Source organism: Oncorhynchus gorbuscha, linkage group LG24, assembly GCF_021184085.1.
Source record: "Oncorhynchus gorbuscha isolate QuinsamMale2020 ecotype Even-year linkage group LG24, OgorEven_v1.0, whole genome shotgun sequence".
In the NCBI taxonomy this organism is placed as follows: Eukaryota; Metazoa; Chordata; class Actinopteri; order Salmoniformes; family Salmonidae; genus Oncorhynchus; species Oncorhynchus gorbuscha.
In genome coordinates, this window is record NC_060196.1 from 20,968,309 (window position 1) to 20,987,883 (window position 19,575).

At 41.8% G+C, this 19,575-nt stretch overlaps 1 protein-coding gene across 1 annotated transcript; it reads right to left on the bottom strand.

Annotated features, from left to right (window-relative positions):
- Positions 1–2,210: 2,210 nt before the first annotated feature.
- On the bottom strand, positions 2,211–18,574 carry LOC124011961 (protein S100-A16-like). Its single transcript, XM_046325248.1, has 3 exons — positions 18,427–18,574; positions 6,740–6,870; positions 2,211–4,370 (listed from the first exon to the last, which is right to left on the bottom strand). Exons 2-3 carry the CDS (start codon positions 6,857–6,859, stop codon positions 4,020–4,022), a joined length of 471 nt encoding a protein of 156 aa, XP_046181204.1. The 5' UTR covers positions 6,860–6,870; positions 18,427–18,574; the 3' UTR covers positions 2,211–4,019.
- Positions 18,575–19,575: the final 1,001 nt, after the last annotated feature.

Here is a 19,575-nt window from a genome sequence, read left to right on the forward strand (position 1 = left end):
CAAAAGGGTACTTCAGCTGCCCCCATAGTAGTATCCTTATTGGTTCCAGGTCGAACCCTTTTGGCCCTCTGTGGAAAGGGTTCTACATGGACAACCGTCAATAGGGACAACTGAAGAACCCTTTTAGGTTATACATAGCAAAATAAATTATAAGAGTGTAGAAAAAAATACCTGCACAATACCTAAACAAGGGTCAAGTTTCTTTTGTCAGGTGTGATGTCTCCAATAGGCTATAAGAGCCTCTTTTCTTAACGTTTGGGCGAGTTTTTTCCTTCCTTTCTTCCTGGTTCTGGTGGATTGGGTTGCATGGAGAAACGGCTTGGGCCCAATCTCAAGGGCCCCTAGGGGCCTACCAGGGTCAGTGGCTTGCTGCTTGAGGGCTATTTCGGGCTCCCTTGGGGCCACAAGGGTCCCCTGGTGTTAATTCCATCCTGGGCCCCTTAATTATTTACTAGAAGGCCATTATTAGGACACACCACACCTGATCTTCCAGCTCCAAATCCATAGCTATTGGCTAGCTAGTAGCGGAGAGGAGTCCATAAACTGTGGATGCTGCCCTGCTTGGATCTTCCAGAAAATGAGATAGACAAAGCAAAGACTAGTCTGAACTAAGTAAGAACCCCAGCAACACAATTTGTTTATTGTCATGACATGCCAGAGCTTCATTTCAATGACAGAGTTGCAATGGAAGAGAACACACACACACACACAGAGAGAGAGAGAGAGAGAGAGAGAGAGAGAGAGAGAGAGAGAGAGAGAGAGAGATAAACTTACAAATTCACTCTGTAAGTGTTACAGCAACACTCATTGGTGTACAAGAATCCCAGTGTTGGTTTTAATAACCAATGTTAAACTGAAACCAAGCACATCATTATCATATTTCCCAGGATGCTCTATTGCAGGTAGAGTTTTAGAATTGTTTCAATAAACAGTACCAGTAAAAAGTTTCGAAACACCCACTCATTCAAGGGTTTTTCTAGATTTTTACCATTTTAAATTTGAAATAACACATATGGAATCACGTAGTAAGCAAAAAAGTTTTAAACAAATCAAAATATATTTTATATGTGAGATTTTTCAAAGTAGCAACCCTTTACCTTGATGACAGCTTTGCACAGTCTTGGTATTCTCTCAGCCAGCTTCATGAGGTAGTCACCTGGAATGCATTTCAATGAACAGGTGTGCCTTGTTAAAAGTCAATATGTGGAATTTCTTTCTTTCTTAATACGTTTCAGCCAATAATTTGTGGTAGGGGTGGTATACAGAAGATAGCCCTATTTGGTAAAAGACCAATCTATATAATGGCAAAAACAGCAGAAATAAGCAAAGAGAAATCAGTCCATCATTACTTTAAGACATGAAGGTCAATCAATCCAGAAAATGTCAAGAACTTTGAGTTTATTCAAGTGCAATCGCAAAACCATCAAGCGCTATGATGAAACTGGCTCTCATGAGAACTACCACAGGAAAGGAAGACCCAGAGTTACCTCTGCTGCAGAGGATACGTGCATTAGAGTTAACTGCACCTCAGATTGCAGCTCAAATAAATGCTTCACAGAGTTCAAGTAACAGACACGTCTCAAAATCAACTGTTCAGAGGAGACTGTGAATCAGGCCTTCATGGCCAAATTGCTGCAAAGAAACCACTACTAAAGGACACCAATAATAAGAAGAGACTTGCTTGGGCCAAGAAACATGAGCAATGGACATTAGATCTGTGGAAATCTGTCCTTTGGTCGGATTAGTCAAAATTTGAGACTTTTGGTTCCAACCACCGTGTCTTTGTAAGACGCCGAGTAGGTGAATTGATGTGATCTTGATCTCTGTATGTGTAGTTCCCACCGTGAAGCATGGAGGAGGAGGTGTGATGGTGCTTTTCTGGTGACACTGACAGTGATTTATTTAGAATTCAAGGCATACTGAACCAGCATGGCTACAATAGCATTCTGCAACGATACGCCAACCCATCTAGTATGTGCTTAGTGGGACTATCATTTGTTTTTCAACAGGCAACAAGTGTTTAGCATATGTTGGGACTCCTTCAAGACCGTTGAGAAAGCATTGCAGGTGACTACCTCATGAAGCTGGTTGAGAGAATGTCAAGAGTGTCTAAAACTGTCATCAAGGCCAAGGGTGGCTACTTTGAAGAATCTAAAATATAACATACATTTAGATTTGTTTAACACTTTTTTTGGTTACTACATGATTCCATATTTGTTATTTCATAGTTTTGATGTATTCACTATTATTCAACAATGTAGAAAATAGTACAAATCAAGAAAAACCCTTGAATGAGTAGGTGTGTTCAAACTTTTGACTGGTACTGTATATGTTTTTTGCATGTAATCCAATCTGTTACTTGGGACTCTCGCATCTGTTACTGAAATGGTTGTTCCAGTTAAGATGGTTTAGGTCGGGCCTCCCGAGTGGCACAGTGGTCTAAGGCACTGCCACTAGAGATCCTGGTTCGAGACCAGGCTCTGGCTGTGACCGGGAGACCCATGGGGTGGTGCACAATTGGCCGTTTGTCCCATTTGTCCCATTGTGCACGAGCGACTCCTGTGGTGGGCTGGGCGCAGTGTACACTGACACAGTTGCCAGGTGTACGGCATTTCCTCTTACACATTGGTGTGGCTGGCTTCTGGGTTGAGCGGGCATTGTGTCAAGAAGCAGTGCGGCTTGGCTGGGTTGTGCTTTGGAGGACACACGGCTCTCGACCTTCGCCTCTCCCGAGTCCGTACGGGAGTTGCAGCAATGGGACAAGATTGTAACTACCAATTGGATACCACGAAATTGGGGAGAAAAGGGAATAAAAAAAGATGGTAATCTTCTCAACCCGGCAGTCAATCTGAATAAAAGTTGTGGTTGATGTTTGATATCCCCAAGCAAGTATAATGTTGCTTGCAGGCCTGATGTGGCCTGTAAACCATGAGTTTCAGGTTACTGTATTAGGGTAAAACTAAGGCCTTGTGAAATACATGTTGTATTGTGTTAAATAATTAAATTTTAATGAGAACATATTCACTTAGGACTTCACTTTGGTGAAGGCCACAGGACTTAAAACTGATGAATGCAACAACCATGTTTCTGTCAGGAACAAATACTGTCATGGGTGGTAACTCTGCACTTCACTTGAAAGGCAAGGCAATCTGGGAAATATGCAAATAAGGCTTTACACTAAGCAGTGTGTTAATTGAACACTGACAGTGTGGACCGTATAGACACTGGACCCGTGTTAAATGTAACACTGTCAGTGTTGATTTAACACTAGAGAATTTGCTGTGTAGAATATGGCATGCATCCATGCATCTGTGCTTACTTGCATCATGCAAAGCCATTAAGCCAAGCATCCTTCTCAGAAGAACGTGTTGAGATGGCCTGACTTGACTGTACATTGTGGAATGTACTGTAGTATAGTTTTGCATTACGTCATTGTAGATATGCAAAGGGAGAGCGAAGGAATGCAAATATAACTCAATTTAGTATTGCATCATACAATGACACACATAGTAGCATGTGTGTCAGTGTAGGTCAAGGTCATTGAGTTCTCCATGTGTGGAAATGTGCCAACATTTCAGAGGGTGTGTCAAAATGTCACATGTCAATCAATGGCAGAATGTATTAAATATCCATATAATGAGCTAGTGTGCTATATAGTGGGAAGTATATCAACATATAATGGCATGTACTGCTGTAATGTAAGTAATTATAGTGTAATGTATGTTAGTAATACTAAGTATACTGTATATCAAGAAAGTATGGATTGAGGTTTATAGTATGTTGAAGTGTGTACTAGTGTATTTTAGGACCAAATACTGGGTGTATGTATGTGTGTATGAAAATAAATGTGTTATTGTGGGGTTCCAACATATACTGTAATGTCGTGGTATTATTGCAGCACACCTGTTTCAAGGGTGGGTTGTAATAGTGTACTGTAGTGTGTATTAGGGTAGTGTGGTGTATATCAGTTTGGTGTTGGTGTGTAATTGTAATGTCCGGACAGGACCGGTAGTAAACTCCTATGACGCCTCCTCCTCTATCTTCTCCCCGGCTGCTGCTGGCTCCTCCACATTTTCCGCCTCTTCCACCTTTTCTACCACTTCAACCTTCTCTTCCTCTACAGCTGTGGCTGCCTCTGGCTGTGCCTCCGCTTCTGTCTTCTCTTCCTCTACGTCTGCTGGCGTACTCCCGATCTCCGGTGCGGTGGCAGCGCTCTCGGCTGGCGTCTCCACGGCGGCAGTACATTGCACACTCAGGGAGGTTGCCAGGTAGCCCACCAGGTCCATGTACTCCTCGAAGTTGACTTTACCGTCCTGGTTGGAGTCCAGGCCCTGTCGCATTTTCTTCACCGCCTCGGAGCTGTCCGTGTCCTGGGTGCAGGGTAGATACAGAGACGGGCAGACATGACTCAGAGGCGACGACAGCAGAGGTGACCTCATTAGTAACTGACCCCTTACATCACAAGGTGCAGTATTGTTTTGTGCAGCATGATTAATAGACATACCTTGATTCAACCCAGTTTAAGAATTTATTCATTTTAGGTGCAACCCACCCTATTTTATATGTTAGTCTCAAGGTCATCAGACTGCTAAACAGCCATCTCCAGCGCATCAAAGGCAGCTGCCTATAGACATAGATTAGGAATCACTGGCCACTTTTAGAAATGGATCACTAGCCACTTTAAAAAGGTTTCAGTCTCATATGTATAAAATGCACACTATTCTACGGTATCTTAGTCACTTTTAAATTGTGTTTACATATTCCATCACCCATTTCAAATGTATATACTGCATTGTATTCTATACTACACCTCTGACTGTTAAACATCCATCTCCAGCACATCAGTGGCTGCTGCCTATAGACATAGATTAGGAATCACTGGCCACGTTAAGGAAATGAAACACTAGCCACTTTAATAATGTCTCTGTATCTTGCATTTACTGATCTCATATGTATAAATTGAACCGTGCTAAATACTATTCTACGGTATCTTAGTCACTTTAATTGTGTGTAAAAATGGCATCACCCATTTCATATGTATATACTGTACTCTATACTATGCCACTGTATCTTAGTCCAATGCTGCTCTGACATATATGTATATATATTCTTAATCCATTCCTTACTTATATGTACAGTTGAAGTCGGAAGTTTACATACACTTAGGTTGGAGTCATTAACACTCGTTGTTCAACCACTCCACAAATTTCTTGTTAACAAACTATAGTTTTGGCAAGTCGGTTAGGATATCTACCTTGTGCATGACACAAGTCATTTTTCCAACAATTGTTTACATGCAGATTATTTCACTGTATCACAATTCCAGTGCGGGTACATCATGTTGTGGGGGTGCTTCGCTGCAGGAGGGACTGGTGCACTTCACAAAATAGATGGCATCATGAGGCAGGAAAATGATGTGCATATATTGAAGCAACATCTCAAGGCAACAGTCAGGAGGTTAAAGCTTGGTCGCAAATCGGTCTTCCAAATGGACAATGACCCCAAGCATACTTCCAGAACAAAATGGCTTAAGGACAACAAAGTCAAGGTATTGGAGTGGCCATAACAAAGCCCTGACCTCAATTCTATAGAAAATTTGTGGGCAGAACTGAAAAAGCGTGTGCAAGCAAGGAGGCCTACAAACCTGACTCAATTACACCAGCTGTCAGGAGGAATGGGCCAAAATTCACCAAACTTATTGTGGGAAGCTTGTGGAAGTCTACCCAAAATGTTTGACCCAAGTTAAACGATTTAAAGGCAATGCTACCAAATACTAATTGAGTAAACTTTGCATGTTAACTTCTGACCCACTGGCAATGTGATGAAAGAAATAAAAGCTGAAATGAATCATTCTCTCTACTATTATTCTGACATTTCACATTCTTAAAATAAAGTGGTGATCCTAACTCACAATTCCTGACATTTAACCTAGTAAAAATTCGGTACCTTCCGGCATTTAGAAATTGTTCCCAAGGATGAACCAGACTTGTGGAGGTCTTGGCTGATTTCTTTTGATTTTCCCATGATGTCAAGCAAAGAGGCACTGAGTTTGAAGATTGACCTTGAAATACATCCACAGGTACACCTCCAATTGACTCAAATGATGTCAATTAGTCTATCAGAAGCTTCTAAAGCCATGACATCATTTTCTGGAATTCTCCAAGCTGTTTAAAGACACAGTCACCTTAGTGTATGTAAACTTCTGACCCAGTGAAAATGTGATACAGTGAATTGTAAGTGAGATAATCTGTCTGTAAACAATTGTTGGAAAAATGATGTGCTAACAAGAAATTTGTGGAGTGGTTGAAAAACTAGGTTTAATGACAGCAACCTAAGTGTATGTAAACTTACGACTTCAACTATATATATATATATGCATATACACACACACTACTGTTCAAAAGTTTGATGTCACTTGAGAAAACATTTTATTACTTGCTAAACAAAATCTCCTTCTCTGAGCAATTTAATTAGTATAAATAATATAGCTCAGCAAAAAACAATATAGCTCAGCATTTGAATTACTTATTTTATACAGTCAATTATTGATCCTCTTTATCAAGGGTGACAATAATTTTGGATCACCACTGTATGTGTGTATTTCGGAGGGGTTAGGATAAAGCAGACATACAATTGACGAATAAAGTGATATTAAGCTTAACAAATATAGCTCAGTCAAAGAGTTCAGAAAGGTGTAGTATTTATAGCTGGTGAGTGTGGAGGCTGCTGTCTAACTGACCATCATGATGTTGTGGAGTTGGCTCTTCACCAGCTTCTGGAAGTCATTCCCTCCCAAACTCTCCTTTCCCTTGGCTGACTTCAGGAAGACACCAACTATAGTCTGAATGGCCGACTCCATGACTGCTCTCTCTGCCCAGAGAAAGAAGGGTAGGGTGTGGTAAGTTTTTTTTGACAAGGTGGTTGAGAGAGAGAGAGAGAGAGAGAGAGAGAGAGAGAGAGAGAGAGAGAGAGAGAGAGAGAGAGAATTGTATTTGTCACGTGCCAAATGCCTTAGTGAAATGCTTATTTACAAGCCCTTAACCAACAAAAACAGTTGTAAGAAATAAATGTAAGAAATAATTCAAGAGCAGCAGTAAAATAACAATAGCGAGGCTATATACAGGGGGTACTGGTACAGAGTCAATGTGCGGGGGCACCGGTTAGTCGTGGTAATCGAGGTAATATGTACATGTAGGTAGAGTTATTAAAGTGACTATGCATAGATAATAACAGAGAGTAGCAACAGCGTAAAAGAAGGGGGGGGGGCAATGCATATAGTCTGGGTAGCTTTTTGATTAGATGTTCAGGAGTCTTATGGCTTGGGGGTAGAAGCTGTTTTAGAAGCCTCTTGGACCTAGACTTGGCGCTCTGGTACCACTTGCCGTGCGGTAGCAGAGAGAGCAGCCTACGACTAGGGTGGCTGGAGTCTATGACAATTTTTATGGCCTTCCTCTGACACAGCCTGGTATAGAGGTCCTGGATGGCAGGAAGCTTGGCCCCAGGCAGTGATGCAGGCAGTGATGCAACCCGTCAGGATGCTCTCGATGGTGCAGCTGTATAAAGGATTTGATGACCCTTTGAGGATCTGATGACCCATGACAAATCTTTTCAGTCTCCTGAGGGGGAATAGGTTTTGTTGTGCCCTCTTCACAACTGTCTTGGTGTGTTTGGAACATGTTTTTTTGCTAGTGATGTGGACACTAAGGAACTTGAAGCTCTCAACCTGGCCCACTACAGAGCCTCTTCGATGAGAATGGGGGCATGCACGGTCCTCATTTTCCTGTAGTCCACAATCATCTCCTTTATCTTGATCACGTTGAGGGAGGATTTATTGTTCTGGCACCACATGGCCGTGTCTCAGATCTCCTCCCTATAGGCTGTCTAGTCGTTGTCGGTGATCAGGCCTACCACTGTTGTTTCATCTGCAAACTTAACGATGGTGTTGGAGTCGTGCCTGGCAGTGCAGTCATGAGTGAACAGGGAGTACAGGAGGGGACTGAGCATGCACCCCTAATGGGCCCCTGTGTTGAAGATCAGTGTGGCGGATGTGTTATTACCTACCCTTACCACCTGGGGGTGGCCCTTCAGGAAGTTCAGGATCCAGTTGCAGAGGGAGGTGTTTAGTCCCAGGGTCCTTAGGTTAGTAATGAGTTTTGAGGGCACTATGGTGTTGGACGCTGAGCTGTAGTCAATGATTAGCATTCTCACATAGGTGATTCCTTTGTCCAGGTGTGAAGGAGCAGTGTGGAGTGCAATAGAGATTGCATCATCTGTGGACCTGTTGGGGCGGTATGCAAATTGGAGAGGGTCTAGGGTTTCTGGGATAATGGTGTTGATGTGAGCCATGACCAGCCTTTCAAAGCATTTCATGGCTACAGACGTGAGTGCTACGGGTCGGTAGTCATTTAGGCAGGTTACCTTAGTGTTCTTGTGCACAGGGACTATGTTGGTCTGCTTGAAACATGTTGGTATTACAGATTCAGACAGGGAGAGGTTGAAAATGTCAGTGAAGACACTTACCAGTTGGTCAGAGCATGCTCAGAGTACACGTCCTGGTAATCCATCTGGCCCTGCGGCCTTGTGAATGTTGACCTGTTTAAAGGTCTTACTCACATTGGCTGCGGAGAGCGTGATCACACAGTCATCCGGAACAGCTGATGCTCTCATGCATGTTTCAGTGTTACTCGCCATGAAGCAAGCATAGAAGTAATTTAGCTCGTCTGGTAGGCTCATGTCACTGGGCAGCTCTCGGCTGTGCATCTCTTTGTAGTCTGTAATAGTTTGCAAGCCCTTCCACATCCGATGAGCGTCGGAGCCGGTGTAGCACGATTCAATCTTAGTTGACGCTTTGACTGTTTGATGGTTCATCGGAGGGCATAGTGGGATTTCTTAAAAGCGTCCGGGTTAGAGTCTCGCTCTTTGAAAGCGGCAGCTCCACCCTTTAGCTCAGTGCGGATGTTGCCTGTAATCCATGGCTTCCTGTTAGGGTATGTCACTGTAGGGTCGACGTCATCGATGCAATTATTGATGAAGCCAGTGACTGATGTGGTGTACTCCTCAATGCCATCGGAAGAACATATTCCAGTCTGAAAGTCACTAGTGCTTCCTGTTGTCTGTTTTGCTTGTTGAGCAGGAATCAGGAGGATGGAATTATGGTCAAATTTGCCAAATGGGGGGCGAGGGAGAGCTTTGTACAAGTCTCTCCAGATCCTCTCAAGTTCTGTCAGGTTGGATGGGAGCGTTGCGGCACAGCTATTTTCTGGTGTCTCCAGAAATGTTTGATGGGGTTCAATTCTGGGCTCTGGCGGGGCCACTCAAGGACATTCAGAGACTTCTCCCGAAGCCACTCCTGCATTGTCTTGGCTGTGTGCTTAAGGTCGTTGTCCTGATGGAAGGTAAATCTTCGCCCCAGTCTGAGGTCCTGAGCAATATGGAGCAGGTTTTTATCAAGGATCTCTCTGTACATTACTCCGTTCATCTTTCCTTCGATCCTGACTAGTCTCCCAGTCTCTGCCACTGAAAAACAACCCTACAGCATGATGCTGCCACCACCATGCTTCACCATAGGGATGCCAGGTTTCCTCCAGATTTGACGCTTGACATTCAGGCCAAAGAGTTCAATCTTGTTTTTTTCAGACCAGAGAATCTTGTTTCTCATGGTCTGAGAGTCCTATAGGTGCTTTTTGACAAACTCCAAGCGGGCTGTAATATGCCTTTTACTGAGGATTGGCTTCCGTCTGGCCACTCTACCATAAAGGCCTGATTGGTGGAGTGCTGCAGAGATGGTTGTCCTTCTGGAAGGTTCTCCCATATCCACAGAGGAACTCTGGAGTTCTGTCAGAGTGACCATCGGGTTCTTGTTCACCTCCCTGACCAAGGCCCTTCTCCCGCAATTGCTCAGTTTGGCCGGGCGGTCAGCACTAGGAAGAAGCTTGGAGGTTCCAAACTTCTTCCATTTAAGAATGATGGAGGCCACTGTGATCTTGCGGACCTTCAACGCTGCAGACATTTTTTGGTACCCTTCCCAAGATCTGTGCCTCGACACAATCATGTCTCGGAGCTCTACGGACAATTCCTTCGACATCATGGTTTGGTTTTTGCTCTGACATGTACTGTCAATTGTGGGACCTTATATAGACCAAATCATGTCCAATCAATTGAATTTACCACAGGTGGACTCAATTGAATTTACCACAGGTGAGATCAAGTTTTAAAATCAACAACTTGTAGAATTTCTCCAATCAAGTTGTAGGAACTAGAGGTCGAACAATTATGATTTCTCAATTCCGATACCGATACCTTTTTCTTGGAGGACCAAGAAAAAGCCGATACCAATTAATTGGACGATTTTTTACATTTATTGTAATAATGACAATTACAACAATACTGAATGAACACTTATTTTAACTTAATATCAATAAATCAATTTGGCCTCAAATAAATAATGAAACATGTTCAATTTGGTTAAATAATGCAAAAACAAAGTGTTGGAGAAGAAAGTCAAAGCGCAACATGTGCCATGTAAGAAAGCTAACGTTTAAGTTCCTTGCTCAGAACATGAGAACATATGAAAGCTGGTGGTTCCTTTTAACATGAATCTTCAATATTCCCAGGTAAGAAGTTTTAGGTTGTAGTTATTATAGGAATTATAGGACTATTTCTCTCTAAACGATTTGTACTTAATATACCTTTGACTATTGGATGTTCTTATAGGCACTTTAGTATTGCCAGTGTAACAGTATAGCTTCCGTCCCTACCCTCGCTCCTCCCTGAGCTCGAACCAAGAACACAACGACAACAGCCACCCTCGAAGCAGCGTTACCCATGCAGAGCAAGGGGAACAACAACTCCAAGTCTGAGAGCAAGTGACGTTTGAAAGGCTATTAGCTAGCCATTTCACATCGGTTACACAAACCTAATCTCGGGAGTTGATAGGCTTGAAGTCATAAATAGCGCAATGTTTGACGCACAACGAAGAGCTGCTGGAAAAATGCATGAAAGTGCTGTTTGAATGAATGCTTACGAGCCTGCTGCTGCCTACCACCGCTCAGTCAGACTGCTCTATCAAATAAAATACTTAATTATTTTTATTTTACCTTTATTTATATTTATAACATAATAACACACAGAAATACAAGCCTTAGATCATTAATATGGTCGAATCCGGAAACTATCATCTCGAAAACAATTTATTATTTCAGTGAAATACGGAACCGTTTGTATTTTATCGAAGGGGTGGTATCCATTAGTCTAAATATTCCTGTTACATTCCACAACCTTCAATGTTATGTCATAATTACGTAACATCCAGGAAAATTAGGCGGCCCAAACTGTTGCATATACACTGACTCTGCGTGCAATAAACGCAAGAGAAGTGACACAATTTCACCTGGTTAATATAGCCTGCTAACCTGGATTTGTTTTAGATAAATATGCAGGTTTAAAAATATATACTTCTGTGTATTGATTTTAAGAAAGGCATTGATGTTCATGGTTAGGTACACAATGGAGCAACGATACGCACCGCATCAATTATATGTAACGCAGGACACGCTAGATAAACTAGTAATATCATCAACCATGTGTAGTTAACTAGTGATTATGATTGATTGATTTTTATAAATAAGGTTAATGCTAGCTAGCAACTTAGCTTGGCTTACTGCATTCGCGTAACAGGCAGTCTCCTCGTGGAGTGCAATGAGAGGCAGGTGGTTAGAGCGTTGGGACTAGTTAACAGGTTGCAAGTTTGAATCCCCCGAGCTGACAAGGTGAAAATCTGTTGTTCTGCCGCAAAACGAGGCAGTTAACCCACCGTTCCTAGGCCGTCATTGAAAATAAGAATGTGTTCTTAACTGGCTTGCCTAGTTAAATAAAAGATTAAATAAAGGTGAGTACATTTTTTTGGTCTAAAAACTTGAAATCGGCCCTAATTAATCGGCCATTCTGATTAATCGGTCGACCTCTAGTTGAAACATCTCAAGGATGATCAATGGAAACGAGATGCACCTGATCTCAATTTCGAATTTTTATTTTTAATACATGGCAAACATTTCTAAAAACCTGTTTTCGCTTTGCCATTATGGGGCATTGTGTGCAGATTGATGAGGAACATTTTTATTTCTATTTTAGAATAAGGCTGTAACGTATCTAAATGTGGAAAAAGGGTAGAGGGGTCTGAATACTTACTGAATGCACTGTAATTATTTTCGTGACAATCTAATTTAAGGAGACAAAGATAGGCACCACAGTGGAAAAATAAACAGTGAATCTCCCTGAGATATATAAAGGCTTGTCGTTTCAGGTGTTGTGTCTGGAACTTGGTAGGATAGGGTAGGTAGGCGACAGACAGGCGATGCGCGATAAACTAAGAAGGTGATAGAGAGTCTGACTGAGAGACAAGCGGCGATGCACAATGGAAGTTCTGATCTTTGATAGGTCATCTGATCTACTGAAGCCACCACACAGCCAGGGCTTCAGATTACCTCAGGGATTACCTGCCTGCTCTCAACCTTTTTCTAGCTCTCTCTTGCGATCTCTCTCTCTTTCTTTATGTCACTCTCTCGCTTCCTCTATCTCTCTTTTTCATTCTTTATCTGTCTAGCTCTGTCTCTTTTATCTCTCTATCTCTGTTGCCTTACTCACACCCTTATGCACAGCACACACTCATGTGATTTCAAAAGGCATTTCTAGATTTTGTGAGGGACAGACATTTTACATAGTGAATATGTTAGTGTGTGTGTGTATGTGTGTGTGTGCGTGGATCCGTGTTTGTGTGTGCTTTATGCCCCTGAGTTTATATATGAGTAATACGGTTGTATGTACAGTATCAGTCAAAAGTTTGGACACACCTACTCATTCAAGGATTTTTCTTTATCTTTACTATTTTCTACATTGTAGAATAATAGCTAAGGCATCAAAACTATTAAATAACACATATGGAATCATGTAGTAACCAAAAAAGTGTTAAACTAATCTAAATGTATTTTATATTTAATATTCTTCAACATTCTTGACAACAGCTTTGCACACGCTTGGCATTCTCTCAACCAGCTTCACCTGGAATGCTTTTCCAACAGTCTTGAAGGACTTCCTACATATGCTGAGCACTTTTTGGGTGCTTTTCCTTCACTCTACAGTCCAACTCATCCCGAACTATCTCAATTGAGTTGAGGTCGGGTGATTGTGGAGGCCTGGTCACCTGATGCAGCACTACATCACTCACCTTCTTTGTCAAGTAGCCCTTACACAGCCTGGAGGTGTGTTGTGTCATTGTCCAAACAAATGATAGTCCACTAAGCACAAACCAGATGGGATGGCGTATTGCTGAAGAATGCTGTGGTAGCCATGCTGGCTAAGTGTACCTTGAATTCAAAATAAATTACAGACAGTGTCACCAGCAAAGAACCCCCGTACCATCACACCTCCTCCTCCATGCTTCACGGTGGGAACCACACATGCAGCGATCATCAGTTCACCTACTCGGAGTCTCACAAAGACACAGCGGTTAGAAGAAAATATTTCAAATTTGGACTCATCAGACCAAAGGGCAGATTTCCACCGGTCTAATGTAAATTGCTCGTGTTTCTTGGTCCAAGCAAATCACTTCTTATTGGTGTCCTTTAGTAGTGGTTTCTTTGCAGCAATTCGACCATGAAGACCTGAACAGTTGTTGAGATGTGTCTGTTACTTGAACTTTGTGAAGCATTTATTTGGGCTGCAATCGGGGGATGCAGTTAACTCTAATGAACTTATCCTCTGCAGCAGAGGTAACTATGGGGCTTCCTTTCCTGTGGCGGTCCTCATGAGAGCCAGTTTCATCATATAGCTTGATGGTTTTTGCGACTGCACTTGAATAAACGTTCAAAGTTCTTGAAATTTTCCGGATTGACTGACCGTCATGTCTTAAAGCAATGATGGACTGTCGTTGCTCTTAGCTTTTTTGAACTGTTCTTGCCATAATATGGAATTGGTCTTTTACCAAATAGGGTTATCTTCTGTATACCACCCCTACCTTGCCACAATACAACTGATTGGCTCAAACGCATTAAGAAGGAAAGAAATTCCACAAATTAACTTTTAATTAAGCACACATGTTAATTGAAATACATTCCAGGTGACTACCTAATGAAGCTGGTTGAGAGAACGCCAAGAGTGTGCAAAGCTGTCATCAAGGTAAAGGGTGGCTATTTTGAAGAATCTAAAATCTAAAATATATTTAGATTTGTTTAACACATTTTTTGTTACTACATGATTCCATATGTTTAATTTAATAGTTTTGATGTATTCACTATTATTCTACAATGTAGAAAATAGTCCAAATAAAGAAAACCCCTGGAATGAGTAGATGTTTCCAAACTTTTGCCTGGTACTGCATGTAATATAGGCCATGAGTGTAGGACTGATTGCACGAGATATGCGTAATATGTGTCCTATTACTCACAATAGACAGCTGTATGTGTAAGATTGCCCTCACACTGAGCAAAAAATACAATGCATGCCAGTGAGTGACACATCCATGCAGGAATTTCATAAATTTTTGTCAGTGGAGATCAGTTAAACATGATAGGAATTTACAGGCCAACTCTGCACCAAACTAGTGAACGGAGATGTTAAGTTGGCCAACCTCACTCGTTTGTCAACTTATTTAAATGTAGCACACAAAGTACACACACACATCTGCCAAGAAAAAGCATACACTGTAAAGGGGTTACTGTGAATTTGACAGTAGTTTACAGGCAGCTCAGTGGCACGTGAAAATCTGTATTTCATATTACAGTACACCTACTGTAATATAGATACGGTATCAAAGAAAGTCCTGTGTAATTATACACAGTACAATAAAGTAATATTCACTGTATTATACTGTAAAAAAGTAAATGCTACCATAATCGGAATGAATGAATGGATGAATTAAATGTTTTTTACTGTAAATACTAGGGATTGGTGCAAGTAGATTAGATCCTAAGTGTTTACACATTACAGTACAGTATATTACTGAATATTTGGTGTTTAATTTCACTTGCACTTCTAGAGGTCTTAAAGAAAGGTCTAAGGAGCTCCTTTAGCACCTCGGACTCAGTGACCGCCTGCAGGGAGAAACTTTGTAGCGGGGCTGGGGAATAAGATGGAGAAGCGTCGGGGCTAGTCGCATTAGAAGGGGTGAGAGATGAGGAAATGTTGGGCCAGGAGGCATGGCTGAGTAAAATAGGAATCCTGACTTTAATGAAGTGGTGATTAAAGTGCTCAGCCATGTGCTTCTTATTACAGTGTACCTTATAGCTTTTTACAATAGACTTTCACTTGTTAAATCTGTTTTTGGAAATCCGAGGGGGCTTTTGAGAAGGTAAATAAATCTGCCATTGTAAAGAAACATGTCACACTTCAGCACCCCTCTCATCACCTTCTTCTCCCCTCTCTTCCAAACCCTCATTCTCCTAGTGCAATCACCACATCCAAAGGCAATTAGGAAACATGGATATTAGCCTAATTATGCTGAGAAAGAGTGAGGGCAGCATATTAAAAGCTACACTTTCATTGTCCACTCTGACAAGCTCCAAGAAATACTGTCAACCACAACCGGTACTAAGTCTGACCCTGTGGTTCTAACACTCTTTTCTGTTGCTACATCTACATTAACACCATACATTGATTGATAACAATTACCGAAGAGACATGTGTTATTATGTGGTTATATATAGACCTACCATATATGTGATTGAAAAGAGGCAACTGATAAGGGTAAAGTCCAATGAGAGTGTAGTAGCTACTCTCTGGATTTTTATAGACTTGAGACATTAGAGTAGGCTGTTTGGATAAACATATATTCTTTCTGATTATTGAAATGTAAAAAGTTGTACAGTTAGATTGTTTTTAATTGCACTATGAATTGACATGCAAAATCTAAATATGGCCCCAACGAAGAGGTGAACATCAACTAACATCAAGGCGGTGGCCCGTTCCTGTAGGTTCATGCTCTACAACATCCGCAGAGTACGACCCTGCCTCACACAGGAAGCGGCGCAGGTCCTAATCCAGGCACTTGTCATCTCCCGTCTGGATTACTGCAACTCGCTGTTGGCTGGGCTCCCTGCCTGTGCCATTAAACCCCTACAACTCATCCAGAACGCCGCAGCCCGTCTAGTGTTCAACCTTCCCAAGTTCTCTCACGTCACCCCGCTCCTCCGCTCTCTCCACTGGCTTCCAGTTGAAGCTCGCATCCGCTACAAGACCATGGTGCTTGCCTACGGAGCTGTGAGGGGAATGGCACCTCAGTACCTCCAGGCTCTGATCAGGCCCTACACCCAAATAAGGGCACTGCGTTCATCCACCTCTGGCCTGCTCGCCTCCCTACCACTGAGGAAGTACAGTTCCCGCTCAGCTCAGTCAAAACTGTTCGCTGCTCTGGCTCCCCAATGGTGGAACAAACTCCCTCACGACGCCAGGACAGCGGAGTCAATCACCACCTTCCGGAGACACCTGAAACCCCACCTCTTTAAGGAATACCTAGGATAGGATAAAGTAATCCTTCTCACCCCCTTCCCCCCCTTAAAATATTTAGATGCACTATTGTAAAGTGGTTGTTCCACTGGATGTCATAAGGTGAATGCACCAATTTGTAAGTCGCTCTGGATAAGAGCGTCTGCTAAATGACTTAAATGTAATGTAAATGTGAAGCCCAAGGAGAAACATTGATAAGTAGGCCTAACGGATCCATGCGCACCAGAGTTCACACCTTCGCGGATGTTGGCCTACATGAACCACAATGACCCGTCATTCCCTGGTAATCCTCAAACTCTTTACAACAAAACCCACAGTCACTATTCTTGCACTGCCATTTCTGTCCTATTCTTACATGTATTATTTACTTGGTGGACTGGCTGCAACCTGGCTATGCCTTCTCACAGTCAAGGTCAGTGACAGTCAACCTCATCTCCAAACTAATGAACACAGGGCTTCTATTACTTAGCCGACGTCACAAGGACAGCTCTGACCCCACCTCAGTTCCGACACACACCAACTATTATGTCGAGCAAAGGCCAAAAAACAACTCAGCAAATAATTAAATATAGACACCCAGAGGTTTTCCGTTTCACTCCAGAGCCCAAAGTAGATTGAGTGTTGCCTTTCCAAATGGGCGAATGTGATACAGTACGTGCTCTGAGTAATGACAATACTACCGCTTGTGTGGCATGAAATATTAAGAGAGGAACAAGTTAGGTTGTGGCTATATACTTTAGCTAAAATGCAAAAAGTTGTCTGTGATGAGATTCGAACTCGCAAGGGTGGGTTGAGTGGGCGTATAACGCAAACGTCTAGCAACCCAAAGGTCACAGGCAACTTTAGCATTTTAGCAACTTTCAATTACTTACTACTTTTTAGATACTTTGCAACTACTTAGCATGTTAGATAACCCTTCCCCTAACTCTAATCTTAACCCTTTTAACTAACCCTTCCCCTATCCTTAACCCTTCCCCTAAACCTTACCTTAATAACCCTTTAACCTAACTCCTAAACTTAACCCTAACCCATAGTCTAGCTAACATTAGAAAGCTAATTAACGTTGGCCACCTAGCAACATTCGTAACATTTGATAGGTTTTGCAAATTCGCAACATATAATACAAATCCATACAAAATGGGTGATGTACATCCACAATTAATAGATACCACCGTAACATGTCATACTAAATGAAGTGTCTCGCATTTATGTACAGAACAATACGAAATGCTCTGAGGCCAGGTTGATTGGAGTGGCAGCAAGTCTTAAACCTTTAATTACAGTAAAATACTGTGAAATACAAATCCTTCCCCTCAACTAATTTAATGAATCCATTAATTCATTCCGATTATGGTAGCATTTACTTTTACAGTTGAATACAGTCATGTACTGTGCGTCATTAAAGTGCTTGCTTTGATACCATATTACAGTAGGTGTACTGTACTGTAATATGAAATACAGGTAACATCTTTACAGTGTAGGTTTAATATGTTATTTAAATAGTCAATACATTTTAGGCTAGTTGTAGAAACCAAACAGGCTCATATTGCTCATGGTAGGCTAGATGATCGATCCGTTTTACAAAAGAGCCACACTTATAGGCTATTTTGGGGTTGAGAGTGCACTCGCTATGACTGATCAATAATGATCAAGAAGGGCTATGCGTTTATGATAAATAATGCACTACTGACATATAGTTAAATCGTGTTTTGCCCTTTAAAATCGAACGTTATTTGCTACTTTTAAAAAAAAACAGTCTTTCTTGAAGTCTCTAACAGCTTCGTCATTGGCACTGTCTCTTAGAGCGTATACGTTTCACGAGACAGTTCCTGCAAGGGTGTATCTAAAACGTGGCATAAGCGTTATGATTTAAGCACGTTTACAGTGCAAAACTTTTTCAATAAAGCATCAACAAAATATGTAACTCACCATATACTTCCTACAGGGCAAGCAAAACAGTTAAAATGTGCCCAATTTTGTGTTTATTTTCCCGTCTATGTCCTCGGTTTGAGAACCCCCCCAAAACGTGCCAAACTAGAGCTGCAGAATCTCTTCCTTGATTTAGTTTTTTCTTAAACTTTTGTTACCCTGACAAGTCAAAGGGCGTGTACCTGGGAGAGTGCGAAAGTGGGGAATGTGTAAGAGACGTAAAATAACTTTTATGTGAGTGGGTAAAATGTATATCAACCTTGGAACATATTTTCTCTCTATTCTATTATCTTTGGCATGTGGTGCTTCTTTATGTCGTCTGATTTGCTTTGTTCCAGGCCAATAATTTGAGTAGAAGGGATATTCAGATTAATAGATGATACGGGAGAGATTTGAGTGTTGAGTGGCTTTAAAAAAAATGTATTTTACCTTTATTTAACCAGGCAAGTCAGTTAAGAACAAATTCTTATTTTCAATGACGGCCTAGGAACAGTGGGTTAACTGCCTGTTCAGGGGCAGAACGACAGATTTGTACCTTGTCAGCTCAGGGGTTTGAACTTGCAACCTTCCGGTTACTAGTCCAACGCTCTAACCACTAGGCTACCAATTTAATTGCACAACCCTTTATATCCAAAATTAACTGGCAGTTTCATTTTATGAAATTAACACAAGTTTAGACTTACACCTAGATCACACCAACACTGTCATTCCATAAAATGGTACGCAACATCTGAATATGTGTGCAGCAAAAGTTTAACATTCATCCTCTACTACCATTTCTGTTACACCTTCGATGCATACAGTTTGATGCATACTTTCGATAAATCCTACATATGCACCACACAGAACGCACTGAAATTCTCTGCAACGAAATGCTGCAAGGCAAATGCAGCGTTCCATTGGAAATTAATGTACTTTGGGTATGATTGAGGCATTAGGCTAATTTGTGGACAGTAGTGATCTTTACCCCTCTCATACACCCAGACTCAAGTCAATCAAGTGGTAACTGCCTTAGGATGTCCAGACCACTCCAGGACTACTGCAGTGAAATGCACGTGCTCTCTCTCACACACACAACTTTTGATCCCACTTAGAAGTCTAGTCCTGCCCAATCTCCCGCCCTGGGGGGGTGTCACGCTGTTTCTCATT